Below are 21,746 nucleotides of genomic sequence, written 5' to 3'. Positions count from 1 at the left end.
ATACTTTTCACTTAATTCAGTTTCAGTTCCAGCGGAGTTCAACTTAGAATGATAAAGCAGGCACCAGAAAGGTGTTATTGCAGTATTGGCAATTATTTCAGAGAGTATGCTGATGAGAGATAAGGTCTCAAAGGATACAAATGGGTCAAACATCAGATATGTTTTTAAGAAAAAAAAAACCCTGTGAGATTGTAGAGGTTTACCAGTAAGATTTTTTCAGTAGAATTTCTGGGAAATTTTTAGAACATTCAATACAAAGACTTAAAGTTTGACCTAAAGGAAACACATAGTGATTGAAACAGTTTTAGAAAGGAATAAATAACCTTATGATCTGCAAGTTATTCTGTTTCCCAAGGAGAAATGCAAAATTTCTGTTTTGAGTTTCATCTATGTAATGTGCTGTTCATTAAGCACAGCATCTAATCAGGTATCTTGTACTATGTATTGTTCTCTCTCTTTTAACTCTTATTTATTTTCAGTGGAATATGCTGTAAATAATATACTTCACTTATTTAGTAGACAACTTTGGATTTCTTTAAAGAGGTACTAGCCAAACAATGTAACAATAATCTTATAGCCTAATTCAGCTAACAAACAATGGAAACTTTCTCACTGATTTTGTATGGAAATGTAATGCACAGACTGCTTCAGTAAGACTCAGCTCCTGAAAGGTATATAATCGGCTTTGTAAATTATTTCAGTTGTAAAAGCCAATCACATCTCAGCTAAACATTCCAAAGTTAAGGGTAATGCTGAAAATGTGGAAAAGTCTCTTAGGGTTTAGTACTATTCAGGTTGCATTCACCATGAGGAGGAAAAATTGATAAAATTTCTATTCCCATTCACACTTTGGAGTACTCCAAAATAAATTAGAATTATAACGAATTCATTTGCATGAGCTGGATATTTAAGCTTGTTGATAAAGTTGATAGCTATACGTAGAATGTAATATAATATAGCTATTTACTGGTGTCGCAAAGAAAAATTCATGGACAATAGAGGAAAAAATCCACAGGAAAGATTATGCAGTAAACCTGGTAATAAAAAAATAGAAATTTATAATTTTGTATATTCATAATTTACCTTATATTTAAATATATTTGATTAGATAATTTAACAATTTACAGGTATTTCTTATGTATTTATATTATATGTTATCATATGTTAATTTTTTTTTACAATATATTTATAGTATTATGAGAAAAACCACTCATTGTACTTGCCACAAGCCTCAATTCATCTATCTAGTTCATGTTTTGACTAATTTAAATTTAATGAAATTATAAATAGAGAAAACATACTGTCTGAAGTCTTACACAAACAGTTAGGTACTTGGCATATCTTCCTTTGGCTTGTGTAGCTTTTTTATCTAAGGACCCATGTAAGTGATTAAGATACTATAGACAAATTTATAACCTGTCAACTGAGCTACAGGAGCAGATAATGCACATGCTTTTAGCCCTTACAGAAGCAAAATTAATATTAACTTAAAGTTCAAGTAACCTTCAGGAACCCATTTTACTTTCTTTCATCCATGTGTATTGATCATAGCTGATGAAACCTATGGATGGCTATATCAGATCCAAGGTCTGTTTAGCCGTGTAATTTCTCAAAGTTTCCAATAGAAAATACAATATGATAAGGATAATAGGAGAAAAAATACAGGTTTGTTCTTGTGTAGTTGTAGCCTTATATAGAAGTATCATGGAAAGTGCTGCTGCTGCAACCTGTATACAACTTTTATATATATTTTCACACCCGTCGTTCCATCATCAAGATGCACCAGGAAGGCAGATAAAGGGAAGGATGTATTCTATCCATTGCAAAGGTTATAGGCAATATTTTAGGTGTGTCTTTTCACTGAGTTTCTAGAAGTAAAATCTGCCTGGGAAATCAAGAGTTTTCCTGTGAACTCCCATTTGACCAAGTCCTAAATCTGTAATGTCACTAATCTTTTATAGATACCAGAGAGTCTGTAGATAATGAAGAAGGAAAAACCATGCTGCCACCATATCTCTTGTCCAGTTCAGGTGGTTCTACTTAATTTTCTTTGTTCATATGTATTTTTGTTATATAAATGTATATAACAAATATGTTGTATTTGTTATAATAACAAATATATGTGTTATATATGATAAGCTAACAATATCCCTATGCTAACAATATGTGTGGACAGCTGATATTACTCACTGTAGCCTGCTGATAAAAAAGTTAACAAATATGTGCAGTGCTTCTTCTGGCCTAGCACTTGCTCTGCTTCCTTTGTCTGAGTAGGTAATCATACTGATGGGGAAAACTTGAAGGTCAGCCTCAACTAAAAGCAGTAGTTGACAGACCCAGGTAGGGTTTTTTTTAATTGCTGCTTTCACCTCTTTTTGATATAAAAAAGTGGGTCCTTCCCTTCCTCAGCAAACAGAACACATAATATGTTCTGATTGCCATGAATGTTTGCTTGTAGAGATGTCTTGCTTTCAGCTGAAAGATCTCTATTCACGTTTCTCAAAGCTTTTATTCAGCTGGTATGAGTCCTTAATTTGCATTATTGCATTTGCATTCACTAAAAAATTTGAGACCTCTGGTGGCCAAAATAATATAATATCTAACATCCCTATGAATATTAACAAAATTTTATCTAGGTATATTTCACAAATACTGATTTTAGACCCAGCTGGAGGTTGAATCTTTATTAAAAATGCTTTGTCTTTTTTATCTCCCATCTCGGAAGCATCAAGGCATTCTCATAAAAGTAGTTTTGTTTGTCATCCAAAAATATCCTCTATTTAATAACTGTTTAAATAACTAATTTTTCATTGAAAAATCAGAAGACAGTACATTGAATTTCATTATATTTTGCATTTAAAAAGATCACAATTCATGGCAATTCTGTTTGATTTCTAGGCCCTATATTTAAAGTGGTTGATTTTTTACGTATTCCTGTGTCTGAGTTTGCTGTCTGCCACTTGGACATGGAATGTGACTTAGAAACTAGACACAACTGCTAGTGTACATCTACATCTGATAAAAGCAAACAAAATATCTTTATCCACAGAAGAGAAAAAAATCAATCTTCTTGTTATTTAATATTGTTTATAGTTCGTTTTTTCTCCTGCATCTCAGTCTCAACTTATGTTTCAATAAGTTAAGAATGAATGAAATTGCACTGTAGATGGCTGGAAACAGACCAGAAGACAAAAAATGTTGGCTTCACCTTTTTTTAAAGATTTGTGTTACTTTCATTGTTGTTGATAGGAGTGGGAGTAGAACACTTTGCTACCAGGAGAATGTATGATCTTCTTAATATATAGTTAAGTCCCAAACCTTTTTTTTTGTCTTAAATGAGTATAGGTTAAAGTCCCAAACTTTTTTTTTTGTCTTGAATGAGTAATGAGCAGTTTTTAGATATTCTTAGAAATCTAAAAACTATGTCTAAAGTAATGTCTGGGTAGAAACTGTTTCAGCTAGGGAAATAGTCTTACTTTTAGTTTGTCTGTTTTGTCTCCATAGGACTACAACCTGAATAGCTTCTCCTACAGCAAAAAAAAAAAACAACACGATACAGTGCATTATAAAGCAAAATATGCATAACTGCAGAATTTGTTGAGAAGAGGTTCAGTCTGCTAGTAGGGGAGATCTGAACTGGCCTGCTGGCTATGATGACTGTTCATTCTCTCCAAGTGGTGAAAAAACACAGTATATGCTACCCAGGATGAGCAGCAATTTCGACAGCAATAAGCTTTGTTGTAATGCCAAAAAAATCCCCACCCAAACTAATCATGCACACTTACCACATGCAGAAATATTTGATCTCATCACCTAATAACAACCACCACCATCTTACACTTGTACCATGTGATTTTTGTATTACAGAAAAGATTTTTGCCTGATCAGCATTAAATCATATTTGGTAAATGGAGTGTTTACCCTTCCACCTTTAAAATTTTATCCTTATAATCATATCTAAACCTTAAAAAAGCAGTGAGTTCTTGATAGTATTTATTATAATTCCAAGTGGTGGCTATAATTTGTTTTCCTGAATAATAATAAAGTAGTAGAAGGCAGGATTGACTTTAAAAAGCAAAATGCTAAAAAAGTGCTTTATTCATGGTTGCTATTATAGTATTACTTAATAGTAAATCAGACTAGACACTATACAGATTCAAAATAGACACCATTCTCATCTTGAAGAATAATCTTTGAATGTTAATCTAGACTACTATAATTTTCTGTGCTCATATTTGGGGTGTATCATGACATGGACTCAAGTTGATGAAGAGACTCAAATCCTAATAGAGACTCAAATCCAACTTTATTACAACCAAGCCCCTTTTTATCCCCTTGTTTGGTACTTTCCCTACCTACACAAACATGCTACGTTCAATCTCATTGGCTCCTGTAAAAATCTCCAGGTAAATAGTCCAATCACAATGCTGCATACCCTCTCACAACCCCCACATCATCAACTGAGACTCCCACCACAACTAAATCCTGGCCCATCCGCCCAAGGCTTGGTTGATTACCTTCCATGTCCTTCAATGTTGCAATTTATCACCCCAGGGCTTGTTAAGCATTAAGGCCTCAAAGCTCATTCCCAAACTGTTTTTCATGCAAATCTTATCACCTTCACTCCCCACACATATTGCATGTACTGCCCAACATTTTTATTTAATGCCTTTTCACTATATCTGAAATAAATTATTTTGTGCTTTCTACTGTTTTCGTTGTAGCTGGCTTAATGGTAGTACTGATTATGCAACTGCTATGCAGCAAACGTGTGTTATAAGCCATCATTATATATGTATGGAAGAATATGAAATATGCATTTTTCATCTATATATGTTAATGGAATATCACAGAAAATAATTTAATTCATATTATTTGAATTTACAAGTAAATAATTTTCCTAGACAGATGACAAGAGTTTGCCATTGACATCCCTTCATCTGAATAAATCTATTAAGAAGCTGACTGTATCTCTAATTTGAAGTAGGTTAGTAGTATAGCATAAAGTAGCAAAGCTAGAAAGCTCTCCAGATAGCCATGTGTTTTGTAAGAAGTACCTTTCCAATAGAATTTGGAGGACAGATTTTCTTGCATGTTTCTCTGGACTGAAATGTGCATTATTCAAGCAGATCTGATTTGCTGGAAGTAAGCATAATGGATAGTTAGGCTGCTCTACAAGTTTCAGTTAAAAAAATAAAAATAAAATAATAACTGCTTTGTTTATGCATAGTATTTTAAGAGATGATTCATAATTCTTGTTAGTAGTACTTTTACAGATTCAGATATTTTATGAGATGTGTATGTTTGTAGTGTTTTTGGAACACAGCTGTTTGCATTATAGCTACGAAGATAATACACTAATAAGTTGCACATGCAACTGCTTACTCTTATTTCAACTGGGAAATGAAAATGTAATGAAACAGAATTCCATTTTGATAACATTGATTACCCTGTAGGCAGTTTAACTTTTGAAAACCGTTTTTATAACATTCTACATCAAAGAGACAAACTTACCATGTATTATGTTTTGTTAGTAATCTCTCAAGTGGCTTGAATACACTAACCACTCTTTCAGCAATTGGTGAGTAATACTAAGTGATGTACTTTTAAATCCTGAGTGCAACATAAAGGAAAAGCCCATTTATTTTAGTAAAAAAAAGTAGAGTTATATCCTGTAATGATATTTTGGAGTAGCTGAATTCTAGGGGTACTTTTACCTAATGTGTTGCAGAAGAAGCACAAATGATGAGTATCTAAAATACATGCATTTCTTTCTAGAAGCTCCAGATCATTGTTCTGTAAGTTGTTCTGCTGGTTTTGGCTGGGCTAATTTTCTTCATGGTAGCTGGTATGAGTTTATGTTTTGGATTTGTCCAGGAAAAGGTGTTGATAACAGGCATGTTCCAGTATCTGAAGGGGGCCTATAAGGATGCTGGGGAGGGACTCTTCATTAGGTACTGTAGTGACAGGACAAGGGGTAGTGGGTTTAAACTTAGGGAAGTTCGGGTTAGATATAAGGAAAAAGTTCTTTACAGTTGTCTTGAGTTCAGCAGTAGCAGTCATTTTTCTCCTTCTTAGTAGCTGGTGCAGTGCTGTGGTTTTGACTTTCAGCCTGCGAACAGCACTGATAACACTGATGTTTTTAGTTGCTGCTCAGTAATGTTTACTCTGACCAAGGACTTTGTGAGCCTCATGCTCTGCCAGGGAGGAGGGGAAGCCGGGAGGAAGCAGAGACAGGACACCTGACCCAAACTAGCCAAAGGGGTATTTCATACCACAGCACATCATGCCCAGTACATAAACTGGGGGCAGTTACCCAGAGGGATGAGCACAAGATCACTGCTCAGGTTGGGCTGGGTATCGGTCGGCAGGTGATGAGCGGTTGTATTCTCTTCCCTTGTTATTTCCCTTATCATTATTATTACTGGTAGCAGCAGCAGTGGTTTGTGTTATACCTTAGTTACTGGACTGTTCTTCTCTCAACCCGTGGGAGTCACATTCTTTCGATTCTCCTCCCCATCCCTCCAGGAGCAGGGGGAGGAAGAGTGGGGGAGTGAGCAATCAGCAGTGTGAGTCTGGGTTACTGGCTGGGCTTAAACCACGACAACTGTGAGTGTGGTGAGGCACTGGAATGGGTTGCCCAAGGATGTTGTGAATGCACCATCTCTAGCAATGTCAAGGCCAGGTTGGATGGTGTCCCTGCCCATGGCAGGGGAGGCTGGAACTTGAATGATCTTACAGTCCTTTCCAACCCTAAGTATTCTGTGGTACTATGATTCTGTGTCCTAGTTACTGCTGAGCAGTGCTTACACAGTCAAGGCCTTTTCTGCTCTTCACCCCACCCCACAGCAAGTAGGCTGGAGGTACACAAGAAGCTGGGAGGGGACACAGCCAGGACAGCTGAGCCCAGGTGACAAAAAGGTTTATTACATACCATATGACATCGCGTTCAGCAAATAAAACTAGAGGAAGAAGAAGGAAGGGAGGACATTCAGACTGATGGCATTTGTCTTTCCAAGTAACTGTTACGTGTGATGAAGCCCTGCTTTCCTGGAGATGACTGAACACCTGCCTGCAGTGGGAATCAGTGAATTAATTCCTTGGTTTGTTCTGCTTGTGTGTGTAGCTTTTGCTTTGCCTGTTGAACTGTCTTTATCTTCACCCATGAGTTTTCTCACTTTTACCCTTTTGGTTCTTTCCCATCTCACCAGGGGGGGAGTAAGGAACCAGCTGTGTGGTGCTTATTTGCCAGCTGGGGTTAAAACAAGACAGAAAGCTCTATTATCCTAAATCATCGAAAGTATTAAAAAGCAGTTATTGAAACATGGGCTGTCACTAGAAGTGATATATAATGAATAAGAATGTGACAGGTCTCTATTCTCTTTGATTTCTCTCACAATTTCTGTTAATCCATTTTCTTTACCTAACTAACAACCTTTATGTGTGTAAATTAACAGCATCACAGTACTCATAAGGCCACTTTCTTTTAGGTAGGTAAGCAATCATCAGCTTTTAAAAAAAAGTTGACTCTAATTAGTATTAAGTTATTTGTTAGTGTCCCTTGATTTCCTGACCCATAACTATGCTTGCAGGACAAGGATAGGTCCAACTTTCCATCAGCTTTGCTTTCCTGTCCCTGCAGGATGCTGTTATCAGGCAGGCAGTGCACTCTGGTGGACTCCTTGCTCTGCAACCCAGAACTGTTAAAAAACAAGTCTCCTGGGCCATGACAATAGATACTGACTATATTAGTTTTTGCTTGTTCCTGAGTTGCTTTTTTGTTTGTTTCGGTTTCTTTCTGGGTTTGTTTTGTTTGTTTGTTTGGTTGTTTTGGATTTTTTGTTTTGTTTTGTTTTTGGTTTATTCTTATTGTCTGAGTGGAGTATTTTACATTTCAATGAATCATAGAATTCCTTGGGTTGGAAGGGACCTTTAAATGTCATGCAGCCCAACATCACATGCTGTGAGAAAGAACATCTTCAACTAGACAAGGCTGCTCAGAGCCCAGTCCATCCTGGCCCTGAATATCCATCCAGGCAACCTGTTTCAGTACCTCACCACCCTCACACTGAAGAAGTCTTTCCTAATATCTACTCTAAATCTGTCCTCTTTTAGTTTCAAACCATTACCCATCATCCCATCACAACAGGCCGTACTAAAAATTGTCCCTTTTGTTATGTTCTTGTTACCTCTCTCCATAAATGAGCAGAGTATTTTTACAAAAAGCTCTCCAGACAGTACTTAGAATCATAAAATAGTTAGGGTTGGAAAGGACCTTAAGATCATCTAGTTCCAACACCCCTGCCATGGACAGGGACACCTCACACTAAACCATGGCACCCAAGGCTCTGTCCAACCTGGCCTTCAACACTGCCAGGGATGGAGCATTCACAGCTTCCTTGGGCAACCCATTCCAGTGCCTCACCACCCTTAAAGTAAAGAATTTCTTCCTTATATCCAAACTAAACATTCACTGTTTAAGTTTTAACCCATTACTGCTTTACCTTTCACTACAGTCCTAATGAAGAGTCCCTCCCCAGCATTCTTGTAGGCCCCCTTCAGATACTGGAAGGCTGCTATGAGGTCTCTGTGCAGCCTTCTCTTCTCCAGGCTGAACAGCCCCAACTTTCTCAGCCTGTCTTCATACAGGAGGTGCTCCAGTCCCCTGATAATCCTTGTGGCCCTTCTCTGGACTTGTTCCAACAGTTCCATGTCCTTTTATGTTGAGACACCAGAACTGCACACAATACTCCAAGTGAGGTCTCACAAGAGCAGAGTAGAGGGGCAGGATCACCTCCTTCGATCTCTGCAGGTCACGCTCCTTTTGATGCAGCCCAGGATACGGTTGGCTTTCTGGGCTGTGAGCACACACTGAAGCTGGCTAATGTTAAGTTTCTCATCAGCCAGCACCCCCAAGTTCTCCTCTGAAAGCTGCTCTGAATCTCTTCTCTGCTTAACCTGTAGCTGTGCCTGGGATTGCTCCAACCCAGGTGTAGGACCTTGCACTTGGCATGGTTAATCTTCACGAGGTTGGCATCTGCCCACCTTACAATTATGTCAAGGTCCCTCTGGATGGCATTCCTTCCCTCCAGCATATCTACTGAACCACACAGCTTGGTGTCATTGGCAAACTTGCTGAGGGCACACTCAATCCCACTGTCCATGTCACCAACAAAGATGTTAAACAAGACTGGTCCCAACACCGATTCCGCAGGGACACCACTCGTTACTGGTCTTCAGGTGGACATTGAGCCGTTGATCATAACTCTTTGTGTGTGGCCATCTAGCCAGTTCTTTATCCACCAAGTGGTCCATCCATCAAATTGATGTCTCTCCAATTTAGAGACAAGGATGTCGTGTGGGACAGTGTTGAACGCTTTACACAAGTCCAGGTAGATGACGTCAACTGCTCTACCCCTGTCCATCAGTTCTGTAGCCCCATCATAGAAGGTCACCAGACTGGTTAAGCAGGATTTCCCCTTAGTGTAGCCATGCTGGCTGTCACTAAGCACCTTGCTGTTTTTCATGTGCCTTAGCATGCCTTCCAGGAGAATCTGCCCCAAGATTTTGCCAGGCACAGAGGTGAGACTGACTGCTCTGTAATTCCCCGGGTCATCCATTTTCCCCTTCTTGAAAATGGGGGTTATATTTCCCTTTTTCCAGTCGTCGGGAACTTCACCTAACTGCCATGATTTTTCAAATATAATGGCCAGTGGCTTAGCAACTTCAGTTGCCAGCTCCTTCAGGACCCGTGGGTGGATTTCATCAGGTCCCATGGATTTGCGCATGTTCAGGTTCTTAAGATGGTCTCGAACCAGACCCTCTCCTACACTGGGCCTAAGGTCTTAATCCTCACAGTCCCTGCATCTGCCTTCCGAGACTTGGGTGGTGTGGTCAGAGCATTTGCCAGTGAAGATTGAGACAAAGAAGTCATTCAGAACCTCAGCCTTCTCCAAATCCAGGGTAGCCAGTTCTCCTGATAGCTTCCTGAGAGGGCCCATGTTGTCCCTTGTCTGCCTTTTATTTGTAATGTACCTACAGAATCCGTTCCTTTTATCTTTCACATGCCTAGCCAAGTTGAATTCTAACTGGGCCTTAGCTTTCCTAACCTAGTCCCTAGCTTCCCTTTCTTACTAGCTTCTGCTTACTTCATGTTAAGTGGAATTGCTTAGTCTACCTGTGTTTATTACCTGTTACCACATAAATATCCTGACTGACCTTTATCTAGACATTGTAGGAGGCATTTTCAGCTTATTTTCTTCAGATTGTTTCCCCCCAAAAATGACTTAAGTATGCTTTCTGATTGTTGAAGTGATACTTAAGGGCTCTCCTTCCTCCTCCTTGCTGCAATTTCCCACCAAAGAAAATGCAAGCACTCAGGCAGAGTGCCTGGCTGCACACTAGTTCAGATGATGCCTCACCAGTCTGGCATGTGCAGGAGACCAGATACTGAGCACTGTGAATGCACTTACCAGTAGGAAGTCCTTTCGTTTTAGGGACTTGTTGTACCCTTACATCTTGTGTGATATCTTTTCATTCTGCAAAATCTGGGAGATAAGCATACAGTGCTTCGTATATAGTGGTGTTTAAAGACTTTAAAGTATGTGACCTTCATGATTATTGTGATACTCTTATCAAGTACTATATTTGATATTATGTTCCATTATTCAATAGTTTCACGTAGAAGGTTATGGTAGTTGTTAAGCAATCTGAAACTATGAACTTTATTGTTTTGAAATACAATTAATATTTGTTAACTGAAATTTATTAACAGAATTCTTACTTACGTTTTCTAATAATTTAAAATGCAAGTCTTCTGAGATTTGCCTTAGAATAGAGTGAAATTCACAAAAAGATTGACAACTAGACTAGGACAGAAAAATAAATACACAAATGAAGAAGAGCTTTGAGATTTTGAAAGCATACTTCTGACGAAACCAGGAAAATTTATTCCTTCCAATTTTTCCTCAAAGGTATATGTTTTAAGTCAATACATTTAATTTAATACATTTTACATTCAGTTAATGCCTTTTAATTGTATGTCTTTTAAATATCTCAAAATGAAGTAAAATAAAATATATATATATATATATGTATAAATTAACCTCCTAATTTCCTTATGTGTTTCTGCCACTAGAAAGATACACAATAGCCTTTTCAACTCACCAGAAATTTGGTGAGTTGAAATGCCTAGATCTCACTGGGTTTCGAAAAATTAAGTCTTCGTATAACAAATAAATACACATTTCAAAGTTTTTAAATATCTTTACATGTATCAGTGCAACAAAACAGAGTATCCTTCACAATTTTATTGCTAGCATGCATCACTAGCTAAATGCTAACATCTCAAACAAAAATTTTGGGTGTGCCTGGGGGCAACAGTACGAGGAACATAACTGCTGACCTATGGAAAATGTTTAGAGGATAGTGGATGCATTCAATGACAGCTATGTGTGAATATATATTGTGATTACATTTATCCTGATGGACAATTAGGCTGTGATACGTTTTATTAATGAACATCCTGGAATGTTTGTGAGGTGTAGCATTTAGCATATGGCTAACATTATGTTGTCTGAAATATGTCCCTGTCTGTCTTTACTGAAATTTATTATTTTTCTAAACAAAGACACCCATATGACTACCCCATTTAAGATAAAATTCAGTTGTACAAAGAGAGGGAGAAAATATCATTTTAGACTTTTACAACAGAATAAACTTGTCTTACTTCAAGAAAATTTGGCATTGCAAAAGTTTTTAATATTCCCTTTCATTTTCTTCTTACATTCATGAATTATAAAGAATAAGAAATTTTTCATGGTATAAATACAAGTTCATTTGAAAGTAAGAAAAACTGTTGCTTTGATTTTATAGCTGATTTGGTAAATATAAATTACTATGGCAATTACTCATCCAAAATTAGTTATCACAGTTTTATTATTATATATTTTGATAATGTGCATTTGCATATTAAGCTGGAAACTTCCACATGATGGAAGCAAGTGTTTTTCACAAACCTGCAAGCCAAACTGGTAAACTGAAATGACAGACAGGGATTTCTTCATCCATAATGCCTTCCCCGTAATTTTTACCCATATAGAATTATGGGTCATTCCATGTGTACATTAGAAATGTGATTAGGGATCAATGATTGTCGAAAATTGTAACATAATTATTCCATTAAGTCTTGCAATTTGCCTTACAGCTGGTTTTGCTATATGCAGTTCATTGCTTTTCAACACTATTTTCAGTATTAAACTTTTGCTATCACTTAATAAATTAAAATATAAAATAAAATAAAAATTTTCAAAAACAACTTAGCAGGAAAAAACACTGAAGAGTAAGGATAAGACCAGTAAATTGAAAGGCATAGTAAATTTGACAGAGTTTTGGTAACTACAGACTTCTTTTCTTGCACTATTGGATGCAGTGCCATAGGTTTGTTTAATTTCAAGATTACTTTAGAGTTTTGGAGCTTTCAGACAATTTTCATAGAATATGAAATAAACTGTGATATGTCAGTTCATCTTTTTTGTTTTATTGGTTGTTTTGTTTGTTTGTTTGTTTTCTTATTCTGTTGTTCATGTTTGCAGTAGGACTGAATGAAAAATACCATTTTCTGGTGTGCTGATTTGTTGGTGATTATGGAATAGGTTATGTTTTCTTTTTTTGCTGTTGGCAAAAACCCTGTAGTTTAAGCTGAATAGCCATTTCAAGATCTCAGAATTTAAGTACATTCTAAGTTCTTGGGCTGACTTCCATGCAACACTGAAATAGATGCTTTTGAGTTTAAATTCTATCCTGATATTCAATAGTGAAATAGTTACTCTGTAAATTAATTTAACAGTATTTTATAATACAAATTACCAGGCCAACAGAAAGCCCAGTATTTTATAAAAGCCTCGTGTATTCAATATGTTTTGGGTATTCTATGTATGTTGATGACATTCTTACAACATATTGCAGATGAAATATTCACTCCCTTGATTTCAGGAGCTGATGCTGTGGAGGCCCAGAGTAAGAGATTTGAAGTGAGGGCAACTGAAAGTGGAAAAGTACTGTTTTCTGCAGATGAAGATGAGATTGTTATTGGTGCTGACAGACTGAAAGTAACAGGTATGACAATAATAAAGTTTCTAAGTGGATGTAAACTTTTTTCTTTTTTTTTTTTCTTCTCTAATATCCTCGGTAATAATTAATCTATCGGTCTTCTAAAAGATTTTCGTCCATTGGAGAGGAAGTATTCTCCTCATCAGTGACTTCTTGAACAACGCAAAGATACTGCATACTCCAAAAATCAGCTCCTCTAAAGGCAGACTTAAATTTAAGCTCTGCAGGGCCAGCAATGGTACAAATCACCCTTATCACACTGATTTGGCTTTTATATGTTACTGTTAAGCATTGTTTTGTGGTACCTATAATATTTGTTTAGGTCATGCCCCTTCACAATGGTGAAGGGGGTCATATACTATGAACTTTTTTTTCTGTAAACATAATATCAAGTCTGTCTTCCATGTGAATTAAGGTTATGTACTCTGCTTTACTTTAGAAGCTCAGCTGAACAGTAAGTAGAACACTTGAACATTTTTTCAATAAAATAGAAAAAATTACTGGCTTTTTATTGTAAACATTAAATGTATATCAGTAACTCATTTGATATTAGAAGTGTGTTACCTTATAAAAAAAGAATTGATTATCTAATTCTGTTTTAGATAAATGCTTAAACTTTGACTGCTTAATAAAGGCCTACCTGAACTTAGGCCGGATTTGAACTATCCATTCATAATCTAGAATAAGGTAGAAAACTTGAATTGCTTCATCAGTAAGGGTTGTTTAGCTTAGGTCAGTCTATATCTGGGGATGTCTCTGTACTGAGTTTGAAATCAGCCTATTAGTTTGAAAGTTCAATTATACGGAAAATGTAAGACGGTTCTTTTTTGTGACAGTTATGATGTTATCCTTTTCTGGTCTGTAAAAATAAGAAATAATTATTAGCAACTTTAAGCCTCTTTAAAAAAAAAATAAAAATACGTACTCTGACTTTTATGTAGAACCAGATATAGCATGTAATGCCAGATACAGCATTAAAATATATCCAGGAAGTCCAGAGTCAAGCTATGACTGAAATTTCTTCATAAGCCTCAAGATTGATGCTTGCCAGTATATATGGTGTAATTTTTCTTCCGATTTCATTCCTATCTGACCTTTGTCTGTCTCCTCTAGCTGAGCAATCTGTTTTAATACTGCTAAACCAAAAGAAAAAGCAGTTGAGTGATGTTGCAGTATCCAGTATAATGCACTGAATTGTGCTGGGTTACCAAACTTGGGGTTAGGAGAGGGGGAAACATCAGTGTTTGCTGAGCCAGCAGGAATGCCTCAGAGATAGTAGTTGTAGAAGAATTTTACCATAGTTAAACTGAAGAAAATAACTGAAATAACACAAGAAAGAAAAAAAAAAGAGAATCAAAATTGTTCGGGTTAGACATAAGAAAGAAGTTCTTTACTGTGAGGGTGGTGAGGCGCTGGAACGGGTTGCCCAAAGAAGTGGTAAATACTCCATCCCTGGCAGTGTTCAGGGCCAGGTTGGACAGAGCCTTGGGTGACATGGTTTAGTGTGAAGTGTCCCTGCCCATGGCAGGGGGGTTGGAACAAGATGATCTTAAAGTCTTTTTCATCCCTAACCACTCTATGATTCTATGATTACATATGGAATCCTGCTAAGGTTCAAACTTGGTCACAATATTAAATACTGAGATCAGAATATTAAATACTTAACAAAGGTAATCTTAAACATACAATTAACATAGGACATTTCAAGTGTTTATCATAAGTTAAAAATTAAACCATTTTATAAATGGCATTGAGGATTACACCTGCTGTTAAGAAATGTAATCATAAGCTGTAGGTGTCATGGTAATATTTTTTATTGGGCTTCAGAAGTGAAGCATTGTTTAACTGTCTTTAACTTCAGAGTTGTGTAAGTTCCCACAGCACCTGTTGATATCAGTGGTACAGAAAGCAGCTCAAGTAGTGAAAATTTATTCAGTGATGCTTACCATGGGATATCAGATTATTCCTTGTGAAAAGAACAGGATTTTCTCCTGAGTTCTAGAAATAAACCTGGCTGTATGTGCATTTATAGTAAGCTTTCCCATGCAAATTAAATGAAAAACAGAAATCAATCAGACAAACAAACAAACAAAAAGGATTAAAAAAAAAAGAAAAAAGTAGAGGCTAGGAAAGCCTAGTGCTGCTTTGATACATTCATCTGAGTTGAAGGAGTTACTATATACTTGTTGAGTCCTACCAGAGAATTTCACTACTAGAATTTTTTTAGACAAGTAATTGATTTTCCTTCTATGGCTAAAATGAAAAATAAGAGTGAGGCTTAAATTTTCAAAGAACTTCATTGAACTAGAAAAATTCTTTTATAGAGTTAAAATAATAAAAACATTGAATTGATTGCACAAGCACACAAAAGAAAGATATACGTAGCATTTAAATATTGCAAAGAAACTGCATATTGTAGGATTTGTCAGGCTTTAAGTGTTGTCATTTAGGTCATGAAGTTAAATACAAAGTATGTTCCATTAAACAGCTTAACATCCAATATTTCAGGCAGTTTCTTTAGAAAAACATGTCAAGGTGTTTTGAAATTGTAATTTGAAAGAGTAATTTACTTTTAAAAATCACTTGAAAATTATTGTTGTCTTTTATGTTTATTCAAAAGTAATTTAATGAAGTTGAGATTATTCTTTCTGATCTCTGGATAATCATCTTGTCTCGAAATCAGATTTCATTACTAACTTCTTATAATGAGGCTAGAAAATGCTAGTTTTAATTTTATGCTTTAAATCCCTAAGGCCCGTTTTAGGTTAACCATTCCATCATCTTGTTATATAATTAAAATTTTACCCTGCAGAATGAAGGGAAAATTTTATATTCCTAAATATTTTTGAAGGGTTTAGAGAAAATAACCTCATATCCCAGTTTCTATAACCCTAAAAGGCGTTTTACAGTGTAAGTACTAATCTGCAGCCAAATAATAAAGCTGTAATGAGATGTCTATGCTTTACTTTTGGCTTCAGTCTAAAGCTGAAATTATTTAACACAGATTTCCTAATGAAGACTAAAAGTTGTATGATCCATGCAATCTCAAGAAAGTTGTTTTGTTTTTGTTTTTATTTTTGTTTTTTTTTACATCTCATAGGGGTTAAACAAAAGAAAACCATATAATTCTATCTTCATGGAAAAATAAAATAACAAAATCCTTTTCATATAGTAGCTCTGAATTCTGTCCCAAGATTGTTTGATACCTTTAAATTCTTCAGCAAAAACATGTCCCTGTGAGTTGCATCAATCAGATTATATTACTCAGTATGACATGATATGAGTGATGAAACCTGGCAAGACATTATAATGTCAAACATCAACCAGATTTATTTTTTTAGTGTATTTTTCTCAAGCCTGTGTTTTGATAATCATGGTGACTTAGGCTCATGTAGGAAAGGAGTTATGGAAGAAAAGAGAAAACAAAAAATTAATATTATTTGGAGGTGAAATTCCCACATGCAGTTATTGAAGTGTGGTAATACAATGAAAACCTGACTTTGGTGTCTTGCTTAGCTGTGACTACCGTCACTTTGGAAACACTTCACTGTGAATGGGTCCAATAAATGATTCATTTTGGTAATTAATTTTCTAAAGCATGCCCATTGTATGAGCATTTATAAACCACTGTGGCAGTGTGGGATTTATGGGTTCTATGATTTTTCCTGAATTCAGAATGCTTTTGTAATGCACAGCTTTAACAAGCAATCTATCATAAGGCAGTGTAAGAAATACTTGATTAATAAAAACTTGAAAGATTAGGTAGGTTTACAGCTTCTTGTTGACTATTTTTGTATCATGGAATTGCAATTGTAATAGCGCTTGCGCGTTTGCTTGTAGTACAAACAAAAAGAAGACACATGAAAACTTTGCAGACCTTAATGACTTCCTATGAGCCTTCTTCCTTTTCAAATAGAAAAGTTGTGCAGAAAGATGGAAGTCAGAGAGGGACAGAAGATAGCATACTTCAGTTTTAATGGAAACTTTCTCTGATTAATTGCAGGACATGTGTAGGTCAAATCTACTTTGACACCGAAACAGTGTCAAGGAAAAATCAGTAAAGGGCTGCAAGTATCTTTTTCATTACACTAAAGTATATGCTTATAGAGGGTTCGGCACGGCTTTGATCAAAGCCATTAACTACATTAGATGAAAGATGGGAACCTTGATGTATCAAAGAAATTTAAGAAGATACCTGCATGCTTATACTCTAATAATATTCTAATATCCAGAATTAATATGCAGAGGAGTGCATCAGTATCATAGTTTTGATTTTAAGATTATGCCGTAGGACTGTGAGTCTGCAGGTAATTGAAATATATAAAGGTCTTCCAGAGTAGTTAAAAGGAAATGATAAAGTAGAAATATAGCTTATGGTTATAAAAAGGAAATATGACAGAAATATGAGGAAATATATGTGAATTGCAAATGAGGTAGGAAAAGTAGAAATAAAATATTTATAACAAGTACTGAAATGTAGAAAAATAAATGATTATTTGATGTATGTTATTACAGCGGGTTTATATGTAGTGCCTTTAGAGACTGAATAGGAATTTCAATATGAATGGGAAAGAAGGTCTTGGATTTGCCACATTCAGTTGGTGGATTGTCATTTAGGACAGGTGGAGTTTGGAGAGTGAAGTGGCACAAGATGAAAGGAAGCAATCACTTTAAGCTGTCTTATGCAGCCAAATTATGTGACCACAGTAAAACTGCTGTATTTGATGTTCTAGTAAAAAGTTAAACCTTTAAGTAGATATACCAGACTCTCAGTACCCTGAACACTGAGTCAGTATTCTTTTATCATCATCTGTCAGTAACAAAAATAAATATATTACATATATAGAATTTCTGTGTTTCCTCGGAAACTACTACATTAATATTTACCCCAAAATGTTCTGGATTAATATGGTTTCTGATAAGTTTATTTAGATCTCAGGGAAGCACTTAATGTCCAGACTGATCTGTATGAGAGCTCTGGTTGAAAGATAATGTTATTGCAGGAGTCTAACCACTTGGCAACAGAGCAACCTGTCAGCATTATGCTGGAAGTACAGCTATAGAGCTGATTACAAGCACGTATATGTGAACTCCTAGCTGCCTATGAACTCAAAGTCTTATTGACAGGGTAAAACCAGTGAGACTAATTAGGACATTGCATAAATAGATTTATATCTTCTAGTTAAGGATAGAATGCATCTAGCCAGCTCAGATTACAAGCAGTGTGCACTTACATCAGCCTGCAGGTGACTGTGTAGATTGTTGGAGAATTCCATTGACCTAAGGATAATAACTGTTTGCAATGTTTGTTCAATGTCTTACAGTCATTCCACAGAAAATATACTCAACAAGGTTGTTTCTATAAACAAAGACACAAAAGGAGCCAGCATATAGTCAGGGTGGAGAAGGGAAAAGGAAGGGGAAAAAAAAAAAAAAAACCAAAAAAATAATATTTTTTTGATGGTTAGGTAAGGAAAACCATCCTCTAGGAAAGTCAACCTTTCTATGATCCTGATTCTGAATGCCTCTCCTTCCATATTCAACTTTTTTCCCCCTTTTTTTCATAACATAAGTTGTAAGAGAAGACATTTTAATCCTTTCCTCTCCTTCTGGGATGCAATCTATTTTATTCCATTACATAGGACTTACATTTTTGAGCTGATCCTGTACTTGTCTGAGCTGTTCCTTTGCATAACACAGTCAGCAGCTTCCCAAAGTTACAGAAGAGGCTGCTCTGTTCTGGTACAAGTCAGTATTGATCCAGAGACTGATTCTAACTTCCAGACTCAATCCGCTTTTCAGGTTAAAACTTTGATTAAGTTATTGGATTTTTGTGACCAATGTAAGAATGAATATTTTTAGGAAAATCTGCCAATATCTGCATCATATTTTAATTTCTCAGTTGAAGGACTGCGTAGAGTCCAGAGATGCAATTTGAAACAGCTGAAGTGTCTGGATTGGATGATACCGGGCAAATCCACCTGGCCTATGTAAAGGTCAAAGCCCAGTGGAAAATTGCCCCACTATTAGTAAGCTGAGATAAATTAAATCAAACCAGCTTGTTTAGAAAAAAGACACTAAGCAGGATACAGGAAGTAGGTATGAATTATGTTTAGATTTTTTAATAAATTTCTGACTCTTAAGAGCTAAGCCTGACACTTCCATGCCCTCAGGCACTGGTAGTTTTGAGAATGCACATTTAAATTACATCAGTCAGACCCATCTCCATTTTTAAGATATAACTACCCACAGGAGGGAAAGGTGAATCATAAAGGAGTTCCAGCATTCCCATTTTTTCTTTTTTTTGCCTTAAAGTGCTTGCTTGTGATTTATTTCTGCCTGGAAAAAAAATTCTATTGTTGGAGATAAGGGCCAAGCTGTAAGGCAGTATAGGATTTTGCTTCCATGAAAAGAGTATTTGGCTCCAAATACTTGTCCTATAATGACAATACTATAGGCCAAAAATATCTTGTTTTCTCCTGGAATAGTATTCTCATTAGATGCTAGATGATGAGATCATTTGGATTTTACTTTGTAAAGCCCTCAGAATAGGAGTAATGCTATTAAAGTTTTAGGAAATATTGCAGGCATCTGACTTTTGAAAAAAAAATAATTATACAGATGTACTTCTTACTGTGTGCCATGTAATAGATGTCAGAACTGCACCTTATTTCCTCTTGATCCTGTGTGAAACCACTGCAAAGTGGCTTTTTCATTTTTATCCCATCTTACAGCAAATTTTTTACCGTAACCAACTTTCAGTACAATCTAACTTATTTAGTAGCCATAAACTGCGTGGTGAGGTTAGACAAGAATATGTCATGACATACATCATACTTCATAACTTACGTGAATGAACAGCAAGATCTTGACTCTAAATTTAGGCAGAAAGTAGCAGAAATAATAGATACATAAGTCCTCACAAGGATGAGCTGTTTTAGTCCATGGCAGTCACAGTTTGAAACAAACATTTACTCAGAGGAAAAGTTAGCAGATTTCTACAAGTAACATTTTGGACTTCACTGTTATCTGTAAAGCTAGTTATAAAGCAAGTATGCAGTCAAAGCTGTGAAAAACATATATTCAGATAATTTCTGCTCTGCAATACCTCTCCAAGCTTATTCATAGCATACTCCTATAAGCTAGGAGTAATTTCACCCACAGGAAGCAACTCCAGGAAAAAGATTGTATCACCCACAAAAACATGTCATGCAGTCGTCAGCCAACTTTGTATATTTAAATTCCAGTTCTCATTGTGGCTAATGATGAGTTTAGATTTCAGAATGTCTGACAGCATTGCATTCAGCACACCAAGATCTAGAGCCATTATTTTGGCTCTAGAAAAATATCATCGATGTATATAGGCCTTTTTGTTTGAACTACAAGTATATAACCGTGTGGTTTTGCTAAAGGTTCAGAAAGAACAGAAGTGTGTTTATGTGTGTAAAAGTTGAGAAGTGTAGATAAACAGATAAGAATTCAGAGTGGAGAGTGTAAATTCCAGAAAAAGAGTGGCAAAAATCAACATACAATTTGTAACATGAACTAAATTACATATGGCAACAAACATCTCGTAAAAAGAGAATTAAGAGAGAAACCTCAATATCCAGGCAGAAATGGATGCAGCTGAAGAATGTATAATTGCTCTGAGATTCAAAATGGAAATGGATTTATACTTCATTGGTGCTAATAAAAGGGAAAAGAACCTGTGTGGTGATGTTGACCACCAAACCAAGACAACTACACAGATTAAGCTTTTTACAAACAAAAAGAATCATCTAATGCATAGGTCCTGGTGTCAGCATTTTAAAATGCCTCTTATTTCTTTTAACTATGGAGATTGACAGGGATGGGAAAATAGGTCAAGATGCAGACTGCACAAAAGACTTATAGATTATATGGATGACACAGTATTGGAAAAATAACATTAGGGAGTGCTGCTAATCAGCAGGGAGGAACTTGAGAGTGGGAAAGTTAAGGGGATCTGAGAGAGGGCAACCACCATGTAATGAGAACATACTCTGTTTGCAAGTTAGCAGAGAAGACAACAGCAAACCAAAATCAAATGGAATTCCAGAGGTCCATTTAAAAAACTCAGTGATTTCATAAGATTCACAGGAGTACTCAGAAAAATAGTCAGGAATGATTTTAGATCACAAGCTGAATAGCATTATGTGATGCAAGAAAATCAAATCTGAAGTTATAATCTGTAAACAGGAGTAGAGCCCGCAGATCTTCTGATCTGTTTAACACCTCTCCAAAGTGCTTACTGCAGATTAGTGTACCATTGTTCAATAAACAACTGGGTAGAATGAAGAACCATGAGATTTATTAGTTGTGCAGAAGCATGATCTCCCCAGGAAAAGAGAAAAAGATGATACTGTTTAGCTTGAAATAAAAACTATCAAAGGGAATATGATATCAGTCTTGAGGCCTTGAGAAACAGCCTGTCGAAAAATAAGGGATGCTCTCTGTCGGTTTGGAAAAAATCAAAACCAAAGCCAAGACTTTTTAATGCAAAGTATAGTGAAACACTAAAATAGTTTGGCTGCAGAGAATGTAGAATTTCCTTCATTTTCCTTACAGAACAAGTTATACTAGCATCTGTTGAAGATGAACTGGTTGACCTTGATTTG

The 21,746-nt window shown here is 36.0% G+C and overlaps 1 protein-coding gene across 3 annotated transcripts in view; it reads left to right on the top strand.

The window, feature by feature from the left end:
* The window catches only part of SGCZ (sarcoglycan zeta), a 441,993-nt gene that overhangs the window by 378,764 nt on the left and 41,483 nt on the right, over positions 1-21,746 (top strand). For all 3 annotated transcript variants that reach the window (XM_061473161.1, XM_061473145.1, XM_061473153.1), the window contains exon 5: positions 12,994-13,116. In XM_061473161.1, the coding sequence (XP_061329145.1) occupies positions 12,994-13,116 (123 nt within the window). The remainder of the gene's footprint in view (positions 1-12,993; positions 13,117-21,746) is intronic.

This window comes from Pezoporus flaviventris, unplaced genomic scaffold (assembly GCF_033815535.1).
Source record: "Pezoporus flaviventris isolate CSIRO_AGI_PZ_B2104156 unplaced genomic scaffold, CSIRO_AGI_Pfla_v1 ptg000002l, whole genome shotgun sequence".
Classification (NCBI taxonomy): domain Eukaryota; kingdom Metazoa; phylum Chordata; class Aves; order Psittaciformes; family Psittacidae; genus Pezoporus; species Pezoporus flaviventris.
The sequence above is the reverse complement of the archived record's forward strand: the minus strand, read 5'-3'. Positions and strand labels throughout refer to the sequence as shown.